Source organism: Girardinichthys multiradiatus, chromosome 2 (genome assembly GCF_021462225.1).
Source record: "Girardinichthys multiradiatus isolate DD_20200921_A chromosome 2, DD_fGirMul_XY1, whole genome shotgun sequence".
NCBI classification, from domain to species: Eukaryota; Metazoa; Chordata; class Actinopteri; order Cyprinodontiformes; family Goodeidae; genus Girardinichthys; species Girardinichthys multiradiatus.
Genome location: NC_061795.1, coordinates 39,998,321 through 40,018,015, shown reverse-complemented (window position 1 = coordinate 40,018,015; position 19,695 = coordinate 39,998,321). Strand labels below are relative to the sequence as shown.

The following is a 19,695-nucleotide window of genomic DNA, read 5'->3' as shown; positions in this document are numbered from 1 at the left end:
TTCACAATTATGTACTTTGGGTTGGTCTATCACATTACATCCCAATAAAAAATACTAGAGTTTATGGTTGTAATGTGACAAATTTTAAAACTACATCAAGGGGTATGACTACTTTGCAAGGCACTGTACATGTATAAAATATTTCTTTCTTTATATTTCCAGATTGTTCATGAGCGTCTGGTGTGCGACAGCATCATTGGTGGCCACGGCTGTCAGGAGACCATCATGTCTGTTGAAATGATGTGTCGTTTTGTTGCACCACTGCTTAGTATTTCCTCAAAGCAGCTGAACTTTTACGTAAAGAAGGTTGGTTTTAACCATAATTTGCCAACAACCTGCCATTCTGGATATACTGTCCTTATCCACATTATCACTCATTATTTAGTTTTTTATCAGTATGTTCAGTATATTTTTTTTATCTATCTTTAGGGACATATAATTCTCAAGTCAAAATTCTCATGGTTTTGCTGCATAATCCAAGTGTGTTTTTGCTTAAAGTGATGAACTAATAGCCATAAATTCACCTTCAGGATGTTGTGGTAAAGTTTCAATCAATTAGGGTAAGTTTTCCAGGTCCTGAAGCAGCAAAACAGCGCCAGTCCTTTACAATACCCCAGTCAGGTTTGACGGTCAGTGTGATGTTCTTTATTTGAAATTATGTTAGTTTTTATATAATAGGCTTCCGAAAGGCTGCACTTTTGTCTCGTCAGTTCACAGAATAGTTTCCCCAAATGTCTTGGAGATGATCAAGGTGTTTTTGAGAAATGAGAAAGGCCTTTATGTTGTTTTTAATTAGGAGTGGTTTTGGATTCCTTATTGTTGAACCTTGACACTGACCTTAATTAACACAAGTGAGGCCTGCAGTGCTTTAGATGTTGTCCTGGGTTTTTTGAGACATTCTGGGTGAATTATCAACATGCTCTTTGAGTATTTTTGGTAGTCAATTCACTCCTGGGATGGTTCACCACTGTTTGTCTCATTTGGTGGTTTGCCTCATTTACTGTGGTTTGCTGATCTGTGTAAGCCTTGGTGTTGATTTTGTTGCCCTTTGCAGACTGATAGATATCTGTGACTTTGTTTTTCTTCTGTTTGTGAATTTTGATGATGTGTTGCTTTTTGAAATCTTTATTCTACTTCATGCTGTCAGACAGGTTCTGTTTCCAAAGATTTCGTGGTTGCACAGATCTGACAGTATCTAGGCCTGAGTGTGGCTAGTGAAATCAAATTCAGTTTTCCAGAGAGATGTGATTAATCAGTTAAATCATGATTTTGGGCCAGGTTGGTTTCAAAAGTCTTTGCGCTAATAGGTAAAATCATCAATTGAACGCAACATTTTGTATTTGCTTTGGTTGGTTGGTTGACTGTAAGCATGACAAAAAAGAAGATATCTGTAAATATTTTTTCACAACTCTGTATGTATCATACTTACAGGTTAAGGGGGACAGTCTGCTGCCGGTATATCAGAAGCTGGTCTTGTACAATGTGTCTTCTTTGTCTCTGTCCATGGAGCTTATTCTTACAGAGCCTTTCTTTCTGTGTGAGACCCCAGGAGACCCCGGGAGACACAGAACCAAGGTTTGTTTGGGTTACTTTTATTATTAGTTTAGGAAAGAGGAGCTCTGCTGATTTGTGGTCACCATACACTGAAACTTCCCTGCTATTCCTATAAAACAATTATATACAGGTCCTTCTCAAAATATTAGCATATTGTGATAAAGTTAATTATTTTCCATAATGTAATGATGAAAATTTAACATTCATATATTTTAGATTCATTGCATACTAACTGAAATATTTCAGGTCTTTTATTGTCTTAATACGGATGATTTTGGCATACAGCTCATGAAAACCCAAAATTCCTATCTCACAAAATTAGCATATCATTAAAAGGGTCTCTAAACGAGCTATGAACCTAATCATCTGAATCAACGAGTTAACTCTAAACACCTGCAAAAGATTCCTGAGGCCTTTAAAACTCCCAGCCTGGTTCATCACTCAAAACCCCAATCATAGGTAAGACTGCCGACCTGACTGCTGTCCAGAAGGCCACTATTGACACGCTCAAGCAAGAGGGTAAGACACAGAAAGAAATTTCTGAACAAATAGGCTGTTCCCAGAGTGCTGTATCAAGGCACCACAGTGGGAAGTCTGTGGGAGGGAAAAAGTGTGGCAGAAAACGCTGCACAACGAGAAGAGGTGACCGGACCCTGAGGAAGATTGTGGAGAAGGGCCGATTCCAGACCTTGGGGGACCAGCGGAAGCAGTGGACTGAGTCTGGAGTAGAAACATCCAGAGCCACCGTGCACAGGCGTGTGCAGGAAATGGGCTACAGGTGCCGCAATCCCCAGGTCAAGCCACTTTTGAACCAGAAACAGCGGCAGAAGCGCCTGACCTGGGCTACAGAGAAGCAGCACTGGACTGTTGCTCAGTGGTCCAAAGTACTTTTTTCGGATGAAAGTAAATTCTGCATGTCATTCAGAAATCAAGGTGCCAGAGTCTGGAGGAAGACTGGGGAGAAGGAAATGCCAAATGCCAGAAGTCCAGTGTCAAGTACCCACAGTCAGTGATGGTCTGGGGTGCCGTGTCAGCTGCTGGTGTTGGTCCACTGTGTTTTATCAAGGGCAGGGTCAATGCAGCTAGCTATCAGGAGATTTTGGAGCACTTCATGCTTCCATGTGCTGAAAAGCTTTATGGAGATGAAGATTTCATTTTTCAGCACGACCTGGCACCTGCCCACAGTGCCAAAACCACTGGTAAATGATTTACTGACCATGGTATCACTGTGCTCAATTGGCCTGCCAACTCTCCTGACCTGAACCCCATAGAGAATCTGTGGGATATTGTGAAGAGAACGTTGAGAGACTCAAGACCCAACACTCTGGATGAGCTAAAGGCCGCTATCGAAGCATCCTGGGCCTCCATAAGACCTCAGCAGTGCCACAGGCTGATTGCCTCCATGCCACGCCGCATTGAAGCAGTCATTTCTGCCAAAGGATTCCCGACCAAGTATTGAGTGCATAACTGTACATGATTATTTGAAGGTTGACGTTTTTTGTATTAAAAACACTTTTCTTTTATTGGTCGGATGAAATATGCTAATTTTGTGAGATAGGAATTTTGGGTTTTCATGAGCTGTATGCCAAAATCATCCGTATTAAGACAATAAAAGACCTGAAATATTTCAGTTAGTGTGCAATGAATCTAAAATATATGAATGTTAAATGTTCATCATGACATTATGGAAAATAATGAACTTTATCACAATATGCTAATATTTTGAGAAGGACCTGTATATTCTGTGAATTGATTTTTTTGGGGTGTTTTTGTTGCCTAATTGCCTTCAGATTTATTCCCCTACAACAGATGTTTTTAAATAGATTAATTTGCCTGTTTTTAGCATTTCATTTGTACGAAGAATTTCTTCTTGTGTTTGTGGTAGGAGACAGAGTTACATGTAAGCGATTACAATTGCAATTCATTCCACATTTCGCCAATTCCAATGTAAAGTGTAACAAAAATTGACCATAAAGTTTCTCTGAATGATGTTGTTGCAGTCAGAAAATAAAGGCATTGCAGCTATATCCCCATTTATTCATCAAAACAAATGTTCCTAAGCTTAATCTGATTCTTACTGAACCCAGAACAAAGGGCATCAAAGAACATGGTTTGTTGGTCAATTTACCAGTTGGAAGGATTTGAGTTTTTAGTGTTGATGCATTTAATGAAAAGGACAACAATCAGTTTTCAGTATTTGACCTGCAAGTTACTGATCAACCCAGATAGAGAAAAAACCTTGTTTAGGCAGTTTATTTTTTGTGAAATCTGCCGATGAGGGGTGCGAGAGGGTTTTGCCATTTTGTCCTTATTCAGTTTTGGTCTTTTTGAACCCGACTTCTTCAGGTATAAAACAGAGCCAAATGCTACAGGATGCTTTGTACGTATGTCCTAGAATAAAAACAAAATCTTATATAAAGTATGTTTATAAATGTTTTGTTTATAGGAGAAAAATGTAATCAGGAAGGAAGAAAATGCTAAGACATAAGTATGAAAAGGAAACGCGAGATGGCAAGATCTAAACTGATCTTAAGTCGATTACTTGTGGTTACGTCTTTTTCAGTGGCTAGTTCTTTCCTTGCAATATCGCGCAAGCTTTCTGAAAAAAAAAGCTTAATATTTTCAGTTGGTTTTCTACTTCACTTGTCAGCCATAAAACCTACTGCATGTTTGTTTATACCCTTGTATTTTGTATTAAAACAAATTTTGCCATTTTTTTTAGTTTTTCGTTTTAGAGGACCAGCGTCAATCTGAATTCTGGGTTTGCTTTGATCCATCTTTATATAAGGACTTAGCGCCACGTATTGTGGATGAGGTAAGTCTTTTGTTGGTGTTAGCTTGTATTTTTACTTTTTTGTGACATTTTTAGATACCCAAACAAAATGTAATACCAGTTTAATACCAGTGAAAGATAACCTGAGTAAAGATAATAGCGATGATATAATTTATTAAGAGAAAGGGGAAAAAAAATCTAAATCAACCTGGTTGTATGTGAAAAAGTAATCTTCACAAGCCCTCATCTAATTAATAATTAAATCAAAATAAATAAATTGTTTTGTAAAGATGAGTTCAGTCGAGTCTTCTGCCGGGCCTGACTCGCACCATTTAGTAGGCAGTTGAAGGCCGCCTTTGACCGCCGCCCGATCAATGCCTCTGGTTCTGGCAGACCGGGGTGGTGGTCGAAGGGTGTGTTCCAACTACAGTCACGGGGGTCCCGGTAGACCAACCTCGTGCTCCTGTCCCTGAGTTTAAAAAAAATCCAGATAAACAGCACTCCAAGAAGTATGCGTTTCGCCTTTTTTCTACTTTGGAGTTGTGCGCACCGATCTTCTTCTTCTGACCCTAAATTCTCAGATGATAATGTCCAGGTGGACTCGCCTCATGTTCCTGTTCCTAAGCTCCTTCCTGGGTTCCTGGCTGCTGAGCCTCAACATGCGTCTGCCAATGTCCTGTTGCCGTTTTAATCCTGCTCAGATTATAACAATTAATGTTATAAAAAGATGTCAATGATGGATGTGGTTCAGATAACTTTGAAGCAAGCACTCTGTAGCTGTATGTAAGCCCAAAATACACTCACTGGCCACTTTATTAGGTACACCTGTCCAACTGCTCATTCACGCAAATTTCTAATCAGCCAATCACATGGCAGCTACTCAATGCATTTAGGCATGTAGACGTGGTTAAGATGATCTGCTGCAGTTCAAACCGAGCATCAGAATGGGAAAGAAAGGTGATTTAAGTTACTTTGAACGTGGCATGGTTGTTGGTGCCAGACGGGCTATTCTGAGTATTTCAGAAACTGCTGATCTACTGGGATTTTCATGCACTACCATCTCTAGGGTTTACAGAGAATGGTCCGAAAAAGAGAAAATATCCAGTGAGTAGCAGTTCTGTGGGCGCAAATGCCTTGTTGATGCCAGAGGTCAGAGGAGAATGGCCAAACTGGTTCGAGCTGATACAAAGGCAACAGTAACTCAAATAACCACTCATTACAACCAAGGCATGGAGAAAAGCATCTCTGAACGCACAACATGTCAAACCATGAGGTGGAGGGGCTACAGCAGCAGAAGACCACCCCGGGTGCCACTCCTGTCAGCTAAGAACAGGAAACTGAGGCTACAATTCACACAGGCTCACCAAAATTGGACAATAGAAGATTGGAAAAACGTTGCCTGGTCTGATGAGTCTTGATTTCTGCTGTGACATTCGGATGGTAGGGTCAGAATTTGGCGTCAACAACATGAAGGCATGGATCCATCCTGCCTTGTATCAACGGTTCAGGCTGGTGGTGGTGGTGTAATGGTGTGGGGGATATTTTCTTGGCACACTTTGGGCCCCTTACTACCAGTTGAGCTTCGTGTCAACGCCACGGCCTACCTGAGTATTGTTGCTGACCATGTCTATCCCTTTCTGACCACAGTGTACCCATCTTCTGATGGTTACTTCCAGCAGGATAACACACCATGTCATAAAGCACGAATCATCTCAGAGTGGTTTCTTGAACATGACAATGAGTTCACTGGACTCAAATGGCCTCCATAGTCACCAGATCTCAATCCAATAGAGCACCTTTGGGATTCGGTGGAACGTGAGATTCGCATCATGGATGTGCAGCTGACAAATCTGCAGCATCTGTGTGATGCTATCATGTCAATATGGACCAAACTCTCTCAAGAATGTTTCCAGTACCTTGCTGAATCTATGCCACGAAGGATTAAGGCAGTCCTGAAGGCAAAAGGGGGTCCAACCCGGTACTAGCAAGGTGTACCTAATAAAATGGCCGCTGAGTGTATCTTTACTGGGCTGTAACTTCATCACTGTTTGCTCTCAGGTTTTGGTTTGTGTACATTCTTATGACTATAAAGATGGGAATTATTGAGATGGCTGTGTGACATTTTGAACCCATACAATGGAGCTGAGGTTCAATGTGACTGTATGAAGCAAACAGATCAGAGTGTCTTTCCTTTGCATTAAATTTAAGTTTTAAATCCATAGAAAACAGATTTTGTTAGAAAGTTAAACATCTTTTTCTCATTTTTAGCATTGGCAAATCAATATGTAAACATGACAATGACTTTACAGAGCTGTGACTATTATTCAAATATGTTATTTAGGTTTTTTTTAGCCGAAATGATTCAAAAACAATGTAATGTAAAAAACTATTGAAATTATTTTGGCCAGATTTTGCTTTCTAGGTATACTGTTACTTGTTTCTTTAAGTCTTTCCAAATTCAGTGAGCCACCATGGTCATACAATGGTGATTTCAACAACAAAATAATTATTTTTTTCAGTTGAGAATTTGTTAATTAAAGTCCATCTTTGAATTGCACCATTTCTAAACATTGCCTAAATTTGGTTTCTGCAACAAGCATATTTTAAAAGTACTATACTCCTTTGGTGCATTCTGGGACTTTTCTGGGAGTTTTAGTGGTTTCTGTGCTAGCTGTCATAGTTAGCAGAAAAAAGAATTTGCTTCAAGTTATTGAGCTCTGGTTCAAGTTGTGCCCTCAACAGTTCAAGAATTACTGGGATTGAAATATAAATACTGTTGTACTAAGATAACTAAATGTTTTCCTTTCTTCCTCATAGACACTTAAAATAAATTACTTGGAACACCCACAACAAGATATTGTGAAGTTGCATGCTGTGGTCCACTTTCCGAACCTTCACTTTTCTTCAACCACAGTTGACTTTGGTTGTGTGCAAAACTGCACAGAGACAAAAAAAACAGTAACAATTACCAACTGCTCTCCGCTGCCTTTGTCCTACTGTTGGGCTTTTCTGGAAGACCAAAACCAAACTCAACTAAGGTATGTCTGCATTGTAAAGATCCATGTTTAACAAAATCTGGTCACAGCTTGTGTTGAAGTGTGTTGTACTCTAGACTCTTCAAGTATCTTTTAAGGCTTCCTTTAAAACACATTTTTGGAGGGTGAAATAATCATACCTTGCATATCATACCTGCAAAAGTATTCAAACTGGTTGAACTTTTTCACATTTTGTCACATTACAATCACAAACCTAGTGATTAGTCCGGCTAATAGTTGAACCTCGGCTTCAGGAGGAGCAGTGTGGTTTTCGTCTCGGCAGTGGAACACTGGACCAACTCTACACCCTCTACAGGGTACTCGAGGGTTGAGCCAACCGGTCCCCATGTATTTTGTGGACCTGGAGAAGGCATTCGACTGTGTCCCTCATGGTGCCCTTTGGGGAGCTCCGTACTCCTGGCGCGCCCCCCATATTAGGGGCCATCCGGTCTATGTACAAGCAGAGCAGGAGTTTGGTCCGCATTGTTGGCACTAAGTTAGACCTCTTCCCGGTGCATGTTGGACTCCGGCAGGGCTGCCCTTTGTTACCGGTTCTGTCCATAACTTTCATGTACAGGAATTATAGGTGGCCTTTGGGCCAGAGGGGGTCTGTTTTGAGGACCAATGGATTTCATCCCACAACCATGGTTGTTTGTGTGTTGCCCTGCGATGGACTGGCGATCTGTCCAGGGTGTACCCTGCCTCTCGCCCATAGACTGCTGGAGATAGGCACCAGCTCCCCCGCGACCCACTATGGAATAAGCGGTAGAAAATGACTGACTGACTGGATTTCATCCCTGTTTTTTGCAAATGATGTGGTCCTTCTGGCCCACTCTAGCCAAGAACTACAGCATGCACTGGGGCTGTCTGCAGCTGAGTGTGAAGCGCCTAGAATGAGGATCAGCTCCTCCAGGTTCGAGGCCATGGTTCTTGACTGGAAAAGGATGGCTTGTCCTCTTCAGATTGGAGGGGAGTTCCTGCCTCAAGTGGAGGAGTTCAAGTATCTCAGGGGTCTTGTTCATGAGTGAGAGGAGAATGCAGCGGGACATCGATAGATGGATCAGCTGCCACGGTAATGGGGATGCTGTGCCAGTCCGTTGTGGTGAGGAGAGAGCAGAGCTGAAAAGCGAGCTCTTATTTAACGGTCGGTCTATGTTCTTACCCTCACCTATGGGCATGAACTTTGGGTCATGCCTGAAAGAACAAGATCCCGGATACAAGGGACTGAAATGAGCTTCCTCTGCAGGGTGGCCGGGCACTCCCTTAGAGATAGGGTGAGGAGCTCGGCCATCCGGGAGGGGCTCGAAGTAGAGCCGCTGCTCCTTCATATCGAGGGGAGCCAGTTGCTGTGGCTCAGTCATCTGTATTGGATGCCTCCCGGACGCCTTCCTCGGGAGGTGTTCCAGGCACATCCCATCGGGAGGAGGCCCAGGGGTCTGCCCAGGACACGCTGAAGGGACTATGTCTTTCGGCTGGCCTGGGAACGCCTCAGGCTCCCTCCGGAGGAACTGGAGGAGGTGTCTGAAGAGAGGGAAGTCTGTCTCTGCTTAGTCTGCTGCCCCCACGACCCGGTCCGGGAAGAAGCGGAAGACGACAAGTACATGAGATCAACACAAAAAGGATATTCTTACAGAATTGTCAGGCTTCTAAACAGTGTTCATTTCTAAACACTCAATACTTGGTTGGGGCTCCTTTTGTATTAACGACATCAGCATTCTTCCCAATGTGTGTAAAAGCTCAGGAAACCTTTGCAGGTGTTCTGAGTTGATTAGCTGATTTGGGTGTGACTGTATGAGTTTCCAATATTTAACTTTTTCACAATATTCAAAAATAAAGGCTTGAAAATTCACTACATGTGTAATGACTATAAGATAAGAATTACACTTTCTAAAATGAGTGACAACAAATCATGAACTTTTTTCACGATATGTTCACATTTTTTAGCTGTAGCTGTCTTTTCTTATTGTTATAACTGTGATATAAAAATAGAGGTTAAAGGTCAGCTTCACTGTAGCATCTACTTGATTTCGGAACCAAACAGTCTATCAGTCAGTTACTGAAAAGAAGAGATGGGCTGAGAACAGAATAGATTTCTGCCTTGCATTAAAACTGCCTACTGAGATGCTTCAGTACAGAGCTATACATTTAACCTTCTGAACTGAATTGAGCCAAAGCCAATATAAATCTTTGGGAAAGACACATTCACTGATTGTGTGCTTTATAAACTTTACAGTGTGCCTTTTTCAGGCTTCTGCTTTGGCTCTTCTGGAATGAACTGTGAATATTGTGGTAGTCTACTTGTGGCCTTGAACCAAATAACTAATAGCTCTGCAAGATTTATCACCCTCAATCAGCTTTTACCCTCAACCTCCTCCATCTATTGGTATTCCTTCCTTTTCATCTCTCCCTTTCTTCTCCTCTCAGGGCTTTACATTGCTTATTTGTCTTTTTTTCTTCGCCCCCACCCCAGCCCCTGCTCCTTCTGCCCTACCTGTATGTCTCTTTAATACTTAACCTCATCCAATCCCTCTTCTCTTTCTCTACCCTTTCCCTTTCTTAACAGCCTTCCTTACAGGTCATCATACTAATTAAATGTAGACCTCACCCCTGTAAAGTCTCTTTCTCTCACACAAAACCTTTGTGATCGTGCCGTGTTCAGCTAATTACGTTGCTATCAGTAATTACACCACAGTCCACGGAGATTGGATTGCCTGTAAAGAAACTCTTTTATGCTATCAACAGATAGACGCAGTGTAGCACGTATAGATCCTGCAGGGTGTGCATCTGGAACAATTCCAGCAAAACAAAAACTAGATTTTTAATGCAGTTCAGGTTTATATATACATAAGACATTAAATAGCAGTATAAACAAAAAACTGGCTAATCAGTCAAACAAGTAACTTAAGGAAGTGCCACGTTAAAGCCAGGGTGTTCAGAGGAACTTTTACATTTGCCTTACATTTATGTTGTAGATCATTGTTTTTGTGTTGACAAAATAAATAAAAAATCGTGTAGATCAGGGGTGACCAGATCCAGTCCTCGAAAGTAACTTTTAGATGCATCCCTCCTCCAAAATGTTACCACACCTCTGCAGAGGTGACATGCTAACAAGGGAATTCAGCCATTGAATTCAGGTATGTAGGAGAAGGGATGCATCTAAAGGTTGTAGGATAGTAGCTCTTGCGGACTGAGCTTGGGCACCCCTGATGTAGCTATTATGCTGCTGGTCTTTAATTAGATTTGTTCTATTTTGTGAAAACCAGGAAAATACGGTACAATGAAAAAAAACTGCTAATCTTTTTTTTCCAAGTGGCCACACATCCTTTTAATCTTATACATTTTCCTTGGGATTTGTTTGGCTTTTTCTTTGTTGTTTTTCTCTGTCTAAAGATACACACTGCAACTTATAATCATTGTACCTCTCTTCTTCACATGTTCAAAACAAGATGAATTGGTCAAAGATCACTGACCTATTTATAACTCTTATGCTTACCTGTATGTCATAATCACCGCAGTAATGCAGGTCCGTGAATGCACTGAGTTTCAAGCTGTGCTACTTTAGTTCTGCAATCTCAGTAGCAGGCCGTGAAAGCACTCCAGGCCCGTAATCTCAGTGGTTTGACTTACTCGTACTTGTCCTCTTCCGCTTTATCCGGGACCGGGTCGTGGGGGCAGCAGACTCAGCAGAGACACCCAGACATCCCTCTCCCCAGACACCTCCTCCAGCTCCTCTGGGGGGAGCCCAATGCGTTCTCAGGCCAGCCGAAAGACATAGTCTCTCCAGTGTGTCCTGGGTCGTCCCTGGGCCTCCTCCCGGTGAGACGTGCCTGGAACATCTCCCGAGGAAGGCGTCCAGGAGGCATCCGGTATAGATGCCCGAGCCACCTCAACTGACTCCTCTCAATGTGGAGGAGCAGCGGCTCTACTCCGAGCCCCTCCCGGAGGGCCGAGCTCCTCACCCTATCTCTAACTCTCACCCTACGATGGAAGCTCATTTCAGCCTCTTGTATCCGGGATCTCGTTCTTTCGGTCATGACCCAAAGTTCATGGCCATAGGTGAGGGTAGGAACGTAGACCAACCGGTAAATGAAGAGCTTCGCTTTTCGGCTCAGCTCTCTCTTCACCACAACCGACCGGCATGGCACCCCCATTACTGTGGGAGCCGCATTGATCCGTCTGTCGATCTCCCGCTCCATTCTTCCCTCACTCGTGAACAAGACCCGAGATACTTGAACTCCTCCACTTGAGGCAGGAACTCCCCTCCAACCTGAAGAGGACAAGCCACCCTTTTTCGGTCGAGAACCATGGCCTTGGACTTGGAGGAGGTGATCTTCATCCCAGCCGCTTCATACTCGGCTGTGAACTGCCCCAGTGCATCCTGTAGGTCTTGGCTAGAGGAGGCCAGCAGGACCTCGTCAACTGCAAAAAGAGACAAAATCCACAGGTCCCCAAACCAGACCCCCTCCGGCCCTTGTCTGCGCCAAGAAATCCTGTCCATAAAAGTTATGAACAGGACTGGTGACAAAGGGCAGCCCTGCCGGAGTCCAGCATGGTCCGGGAACAGGTCCGACTTAGTGCCTGCAATGCGGACCAAACTCCTGCTCCGCTTGTACAGAGACCGGATGGCCCCTAATAAAGGGCCCCCGATTCCATACTCCTGGAGCACCCCCCACAGGGCACCACGAGGAACACAGTCAAATGCCTTCTCCAGGTCCACAAAACACATGTGGACCAGTTGAGTAAACTCCCATGAACCCTTTTACCTTGCAGAGGGTATAGAGCTGGTCCAGTGTTCAACGGTCGCAACAAAAACCACACTGCTCCTCCTGAAGCCGAGGTTTAACTATCGGCCGGACTCTCCTCCAATACCCTGTCATAGCCCTTACCACGGAGGCTGAGGAGTGTGATCCCCCTGTTGTTGGAACACACCCTCCGGTCCCCCTTCTTATGAAGGAGGACCAACTCCCCAGTCTGCCAGTCCAGAGGCACTGTCCCCGACTGCCATGCAATGTTGAAGTGGCGTGTCAACCATGACAGCCCCACAGCATCCAGAGACTTGAGCTACTCAGGGCAGATCTCATCCACCCCCGAAGCCCTGCCACCGCGGAGCTTTTTAACCACCTTGGTGACTTCAGCCTGGGTGATACAAGAATCCAACCCCGAGTCCCCAGCCTCTGTTTCCACCAGGGAATGCGTGATGGCAGGATTGAGGAGATCCTCGAAGTACTCCTTCCACCACCCGATAGCAGTCCTCAGCAACTTCCTCTCCTGCTCCCAATCCATCCATCCATCCATCAATCTTCCCTTGACCAAAAGTTTAATCTCCCTCAGTCATGGATCCAACTGCACCTCCACCATTGTCTTCACCCACATCAGGAGATGCTGATGCTCCCTTCATCTCCACGTCCTGGCCATCTCTAGAGGTCAGCTAAAAACATAGCTGGAGATATTGAACCATAAAGGTATGCTATATAGAAGAAAAACATCATGAACAACCCTGAGCATCCTCTTCACAAGACTGTTATACAGAAACAGGGTATCTTCATCAGAGGCTTCTTTGGGTCTGCTGTAATGCAGACTGCTACAGGATCCTTCCTCCCCACAGTCACCACAATCTACAGTGACTCTAAAGAAATTTCACTTTGGGATCAATAAGATATTTTTGAATTGATATAATTGAAATACTGTAAGGACAAGTGTCAATAATTTTTCTACTGCAACTGTACCTAATACTTTAGTCAAGTTAAATACTCATATAGGACCTCTGTAATAGTATTTTATTTTATCTAAACAGAAATAAAGGTGAAAAAGACAAACAGCAATATAATATGTTTTAATATTGTTTACAAGAGGTTTGTTTATATTTCCATGGTTATTGTCCATTGACTGCTTCTATTTTTGGGTCCTAGTCTATATTTATTTGGTGTATTTTTTTTTCCACATGAAAATCTTTTCTAAATTCTCAAAACATCTTCATTTTTGTCCTGTTTTTCCTCATTTTTTAAACTGTTGTTTTTTGTACATTGCTTTTGTACACTTCATTTTGCATTTTGTACCATTGCTGCTGCAACAATGCAAATTCTCTGTTCTGCTCTAAGTACTGCAATAAACAGACTTGTTCTTCAGGATGTTTAGGGATTAAAAATAATTAAAAGTAATTAAAAGCTAATTTACTTTGAAACAAATGGAACAGGCATTCTTTGCATTTGTATACTGGATTGAGGTGATAAACAAATGAAATGCGAAGCGATTTTTGTTTTGCCTGCTGTGAACTTACTTTCCATTCTTTATTCTCTCTCTGAAACATGCCTACATAAATTAAAAACAGAGTTTGTCTACAGTAGTATAATCTTTCAATGTGATCACATTGTTGTTGTTTTTTTGTTTGGTAAATGTAAACAGAAGAAAATATAGCAGATATGAGAAGGCTTTATCTGTTTTCAGCTGTGTTCTTGCAGTCATCATGTGCCATCTCACCATCTGTTCCTCTGTCTGCTACAGTGAATTTTAAATTCTTTTGAAGATAAACAAAGTGTTTATTTTTTCACTTCACGCTGAGCCCCAAATGTTTTTACTGAGTTCTCTTTCAACTCTTACCCGGAAAAAAATTTTGCTGTACTTCTCTCTAATGTTTGACTGCCAAGGTCGGCATGAGGCAGAAGTAGTATTTATCAGTGTGATCATACAACAGGGCCCCCTGCTGGTGGCTCTCCTTTTTACCCATTGTGAGCTGACACTGTCTTTGACACTCCTATAGCAACGTGTGCTATTTTACATGTATGCGCATTCGAAGCTTTCACCCATGCAAACACACACACACTCTTAACAATAGTAATGTTGCCACTCTTCAGTGATTTGATATATAGCTTTTCCTGACTAGCTTTCAGAAGGCTTCAGTCGCTGCATCTCTTTTATTCTCATCCATGTTTATTCAGCACTTCACTGCAATCTATCCTGACCTGTTTCCTGCTGCCTGCCTATTAAAATTCCTCTTAATTATAGAACACTCTGTTTAATTAACTTGATGGATGCATCCAGTGTGATCCCACAGGGAAGGAGAGACGAGAGTACTAAAAGAAAATGAGTCTGAGTATTTTGGAATGCGGGAGCTCAGTATTCTCTCTTTCACTTGAATCTAAGAATGATGAACTTGGTATACAATGCAGGTTTTCAGGTTCCTCCCTGCAGCATATTTCGATATGTGTTGCACAGTTCCTTAATTTAAGTTTATCTTGTCTGTTTTTAATAAGCTGGAAGATGTTGTAGGAAGAAGATTCCTGAAAATTATCTTTCTTCAAATTCCACATTTCTGATTTGCTAAGGAGAAAAATAATTGTTCTGCTAAAGGGATCATTTAATGTCCTTTTGCCCTCACAGAAAAAGAGAAATGGTAAAGAAGAAGTCAGGTCAGTGTCCAGAGAGTCAGGCTGAAACTTCTCCCTTCTCTTCCTCCCCCAGGCTTACAGCGGATGATCAGAGCACCACACAGCGCCCTGTGCATGTGGAAGAGGTAGGCAAATGTGGACACGTAAACAAATTTGGGTTTTCCAAGAGGTGATCAACAACTAATGGGCAAGTTTTCCTGTGGCGATAGTGCAGCAAACCTGAATAAATATGCATCTTCCACACCTGTGCACTAAAATAAACTTCAAAGTAGAGAGTTGCATCTCTTGTTGAAGTGCAGATCATCCTCCTGCCATTTTTAGGACATTTATTTTTAGAATAATTTATCATAACTAAGGATATTTTTGAAGATTATGTGTGTCTGGATTATCAAAATGATTTTACTCATATGGGAGCTGTTTAAGTTATTTAGATGCTTGTCTACAGTGCATTGCAAAAGTATTGATACCCCTGGAACATTTCAACATTGTGTCACACCACAGCAGGAAACTTTATTTGGATTTTTTGTGATAAACCAACAGAACGAAGTGCGTATTTATGAAGTAGAAGGAGAATGATACGTAGTTTTCAAAATATAAATCTGAAGTGATGTTCTGAATAGCAAATTTGTCTGCAATTTCGGATTCTTTTTAAGACCTATAACAATCAAAACACTTTTCTGTATATTCTGGATGAGATGAAAATTAAGCTGCATTTACAATGAACTACGTCTGGAACAAAAATATCACAGAAACTCTCTGTGCATCACTGAAAATCTGCAAATATAGTAAAATCCACCATAGTATGGGACAGATGTGTCATACATAAAACCCAACTAAAAAGAATTACGGCTGAAATACTATAGCTTATTAAGTTTTTTCTTCTTTTTGATACCTGAGAATGTAATGTGCTCTCTTTTACAAGATATTCAGCTTTGTCATTTTCAGAATAAAATCATATTTGAGATAAAAAAAGCTTCTGTTTGCTGTTGTCTGATAGATTTCAAAATCACTCGTTTATTTATTTTAACAATATAAAGAGCCTTAACAGGCCTTTCTGTCATCACCAGTCATTAATTATTAATATTAGGACCAGAGCCATCATTACACCACATGTGGGAGAGAGTAGTGTTTATTCCACTGCTCTACAGTTAAACTGGATCTCATTAATATTCCAAAACAAAGATAAATGAATTAAAAAATTTTATTCTTCTTCATTCAGGCATTTTCAGGCCTAAAAAGTTTATTTATACATTAAAAAGAAAAAATTTTCTGCAAATTCCTTGATGGAGGTAGTAGTTTTGATCTAACAGAAAATAATTTGATTATCTCCATTTATGCATCACAGATGACCCCTAACTTTATCTTAAGTGCATCAAGTACATGATGTTGGTTAATGCGTTTGTAGATTGAACATTTTAAAATAATGTTAACTTTGATGCATTTAATGAATAGAAAATAAAAAATCTGAATTGTCAATATTTGATCTGCAGATCATCAATCAGAGTTGATAAAGAGGAAATTTGCTAATTCCAGCTTCTGGATGTTTGTTCAGTGCATCTCTCATAAAAACAGCCAAATATCACTTATAGTTCCATTTAAGACCATTTTACAAATATTTCATATAAGAACACATTTAGACAGATTATGATAATAATACTGGTTTGGCCCAGTTGTTTCTCTGAACTAAATATGAAAGATGATGATTCCTGATCAAACACCTTCCTAGGTTCTAATGCCAGATGTGAACAGTCATAATTAAGGCTTGTTTCAATCAGCCAGTATGCATGTCAATACAGGTCTCTGAGCTCACCTATCCTGAAACTCCTGATATTCTACTGTTTCTATTTTGGTGTACGCAGGCTTTTGATATCTCACCGATGTATGGCGTTTTACAACCTCAAGACCAGCAGCTCGTCACCTTCTATTTCTTCGGTCATGAGAACATCAGTAGAGCGGTGGTGGCTCAGTGCAGTGTTGAAGATGGACCAACATATGACGTCCAGGTCAGAGGAGAAGCCTCGGCAATCTGTTACAGTCTTGAATCCACCCATCTTGACTTTGGCTCTCAGGTATATATGTTTAAATTATTTGTTTTTTGATAGTAACACTGTTTTACGAGAAGGTCATTTACTTTATGTTAAGTAGTTTCCCGTAATTGTTGAAAACTACTAGAGCTTAGAAGATAAATTAATAGAGGCTTCCCACAAAGGTCTGGTCTGGTTTCCCTACCAGCTGATTAACCTGAAGGAATCCCATTCAGAACCGTTTGTTTTGTATTTCTCACATATAGATAGAAGCTTGGAGGCACTCTCATGACATTTTGTAAAAGTTGCTTTAAACTTTGGTTTTGTTGCACATCATTAAAGTGGAAATTAGTCTTAAAAAATCAAGAATTAACCAGCTCATGACCTGACACATACCACCTGAAGTGTCAATTTGTTCTCCATTATTTTGTTATAGTTTGCTTTTTATGTTTCTTCAATTTGTTTCCTCATTTATGTGTTACATACTGCCAACAGCTAATTTACTGTTTGGAGAGGTTGACAGGATGATGCATAGTGCCACATGAGAAGATGATGCGGACACGTTTAAAGGGTCTGGGGCTGATATGTGTGATTTTTTTTTTGATTACTCAACTGTTGCAGTTTGCTACATTGTTATAGTACTTTGCAAAAGTATTCATACAACTTGAACTTTTGAATATGTTGTCACTTTAAAGCCACAAACTTCAATGTATTTCTTTTCTTTGATTTAATGTGCTTGACCAACACAAAGTAGCACATAATGGTGAAGTGGAAGTGGAAAAAATGCATGGTTTCCAGGTTTTTTACAAATACAAATCTGAACATGGTGGCATGCATATCTATTTCAGCTTCCCTAACCTCTAAATAAACAAGTAATATAATTAGTTAACACATTCCACATGAGAGTTGTTACTCCCAATGTAAATACAACTGTTCTGTGAAGGCCTCAGAGGTTTGTTAGAGTACATTAGTTAACACTTTGCATTGTGACGACCAAGGAACCAAAAGTAAACCATTCGGTCGACATGCAAGATGCTACTGTCAATAAAAACAAATGCCACCATAACTGTTTGTATAGATTTTCTACAGGGAAAACAAAATGGATTGTTAACTTTAACTGTCACAGTCTTGTTTTCCACAGTTTTGTCTTGTTCACTTGCACCTCCTCTTTATGTATGCAAGCCACTAGGACCTGTTATCATTGATATTCAAAACAAGAACTCATTGATTTTGTTATTTAGGTGAAAAAGCTATTCAGCAGAACATTCCTCTGACCTTCCTTTCTGTTAGCATTCTTGTTCCCTTACTTTTTACCATTGGTGTTACATTTTACTGCTAGAATATTTAATTAGCTAAATTACTTAGCAGCTCCTGAAACAGGTCAGTTTCTTCAGCTACTCTGAGATGTTTCTTATTTTTATCAAATTCCTTTTAGTTCCTTTGTCTTCACTCTTCCAGCTCTTTCACTGTGTGGGGGAAGTTGAAATGTGTGTTAGGAATTCTGGCAAAGTGGGCTTTGAGTTCAGCATCATACAACTTCCAAGTGCTGAGGAGGACGAAGGGTTTGATGAAGATGAAGGAGCACCAATGAAGGCAGGTAACGAGGGTAGAGATACACAGCAACTCAAAGGAAATAGCAAACAACAGGAGAGACCGAGGATCAGACCTGGGTTGCCCAAAGTCATTCCAGCTGTGGTGAGTCAATCGTAATAAAAGTTCCTGTGTGATTTTTTGAAAGGGTGATTTTATGTTTATTACTTTCTATTTGTGTTGCTAGGGTTACATTGGTGCTGGTTCTGAGAGGCACCTGCGCGTACTTTACCTACCCGGCATCCCTGAAGTGTTTGAGAAGCACTTTCAACTACAAGTGGCTTTCTTACCACCACAGGAGATCACTCTGACTGGGGTGGGAGTGATTCCAAGAATCCGACTGAATTTACCTCGAAACTTGTGTATGTTCAAGTCTGCACCCAGATACTCACAGATTTTGTCAAAGGAAAGATATCATATGGCTCATGACAGTATAGTTAATTACCAGTCACCCCCAAACCCCCACCCACCTTGGTATTGGTGTTGTATTACCTTTATACATCACTATGTTAATATACTCAAATCCTCCAGCTAATGGTTATACTGTTACCTCTTATAGTCACTCAGGCTAGCTCTGGTTCTCTTGCAGCAGAGGAGTGCTACAGTGATGTGTTGCAGCAGGCCCAAGCAGCTGTGGAGGCACAGAGAGTCAGACAGGAGCTTGAACATGGGATCCTTGTTGGTAGAGGGCCTCAAGAACCAGCTGACTGTGCACCAACGGTTAGTAAATACCGCTGTGTAAACGGTGGTGTATTTTCTTATTAAGGAAAATAAATCCAATTTAGGCAGTTTAATGCAAACAGGTGTACAAAAGTTTAAATGTATTGAGCTAAAATTATTTTAATATTTAGAAAAAAGTATTCTGATTAAAACTTGCTATCATCTTTTATCTAGCTCAGATAAAAAACTGCAACTTAGGTGCATTTCTCTTTTTTACAGCATGTTTTAAACAAATCATTTGTAATTTTTTAGGGTTAAAAATAAATGTTGTAAATTTAGATTTAGAAAATAAAAAATTATAAAGACATGAAACAGATGCCCTGTGATGAACTGGCGAGCTGTTCAAGGTGTACCCTGTCTCTCGCCCAATGACTCTTGGAGATTTGCACCAGTTCCCCCACGACCCTGCACAGACATGGGTATAGACGATAGATGAATGGATGAAACGGAGACTTAAACAAGACAACAAAGCTAAATGTATCGAGGAAATGTGTCCAAAAACATTTTCAGTCTAATCAATCTAACTTGAAGTAAATAAGTGGGTACATTTTATTTATATAGCACTGGGATCTTCAACAAGTCACTGGAGCTGTGTGAGGTTCCCTTCTGCTTCA

General features: G+C 41.0%; 1 protein-coding gene across 7 annotated transcripts in view; it reads left to right on the top strand.

Moving 5' to 3' along the window:
• Positions 1-19,695, top strand: part of hydin (HYDIN axonemal central pair apparatus protein) — a 182,219-nt gene that overhangs the window by 61,722 nt on the left and 100,802 nt on the right. For all 7 annotated transcript variants that reach the window (XM_047349154.1, XM_047349195.1, XM_047349179.1 and 4 more), the window contains exons 21-29: positions 163-306; positions 1,432-1,575; positions 4,277-4,369; positions 7,145-7,365; positions 14,821-14,872; positions 16,607-16,816; positions 18,230-18,466; positions 18,549-18,723; positions 18,951-19,081. In XM_047349154.1, the coding sequence (XP_047205110.1) occupies positions 163-306; positions 1,432-1,575; positions 4,277-4,369; positions 7,145-7,365; positions 14,821-14,872; positions 16,607-16,816; positions 18,230-18,466; positions 18,549-18,723; positions 18,951-19,081 (1,407 nt within the window). The remainder of the gene's footprint in view (positions 1-162; positions 307-1,431; positions 1,576-4,276; positions 4,370-7,144; positions 7,366-14,820; positions 14,873-16,606; positions 16,817-18,229; positions 18,467-18,548; positions 18,724-18,950; positions 19,082-19,695) is intronic.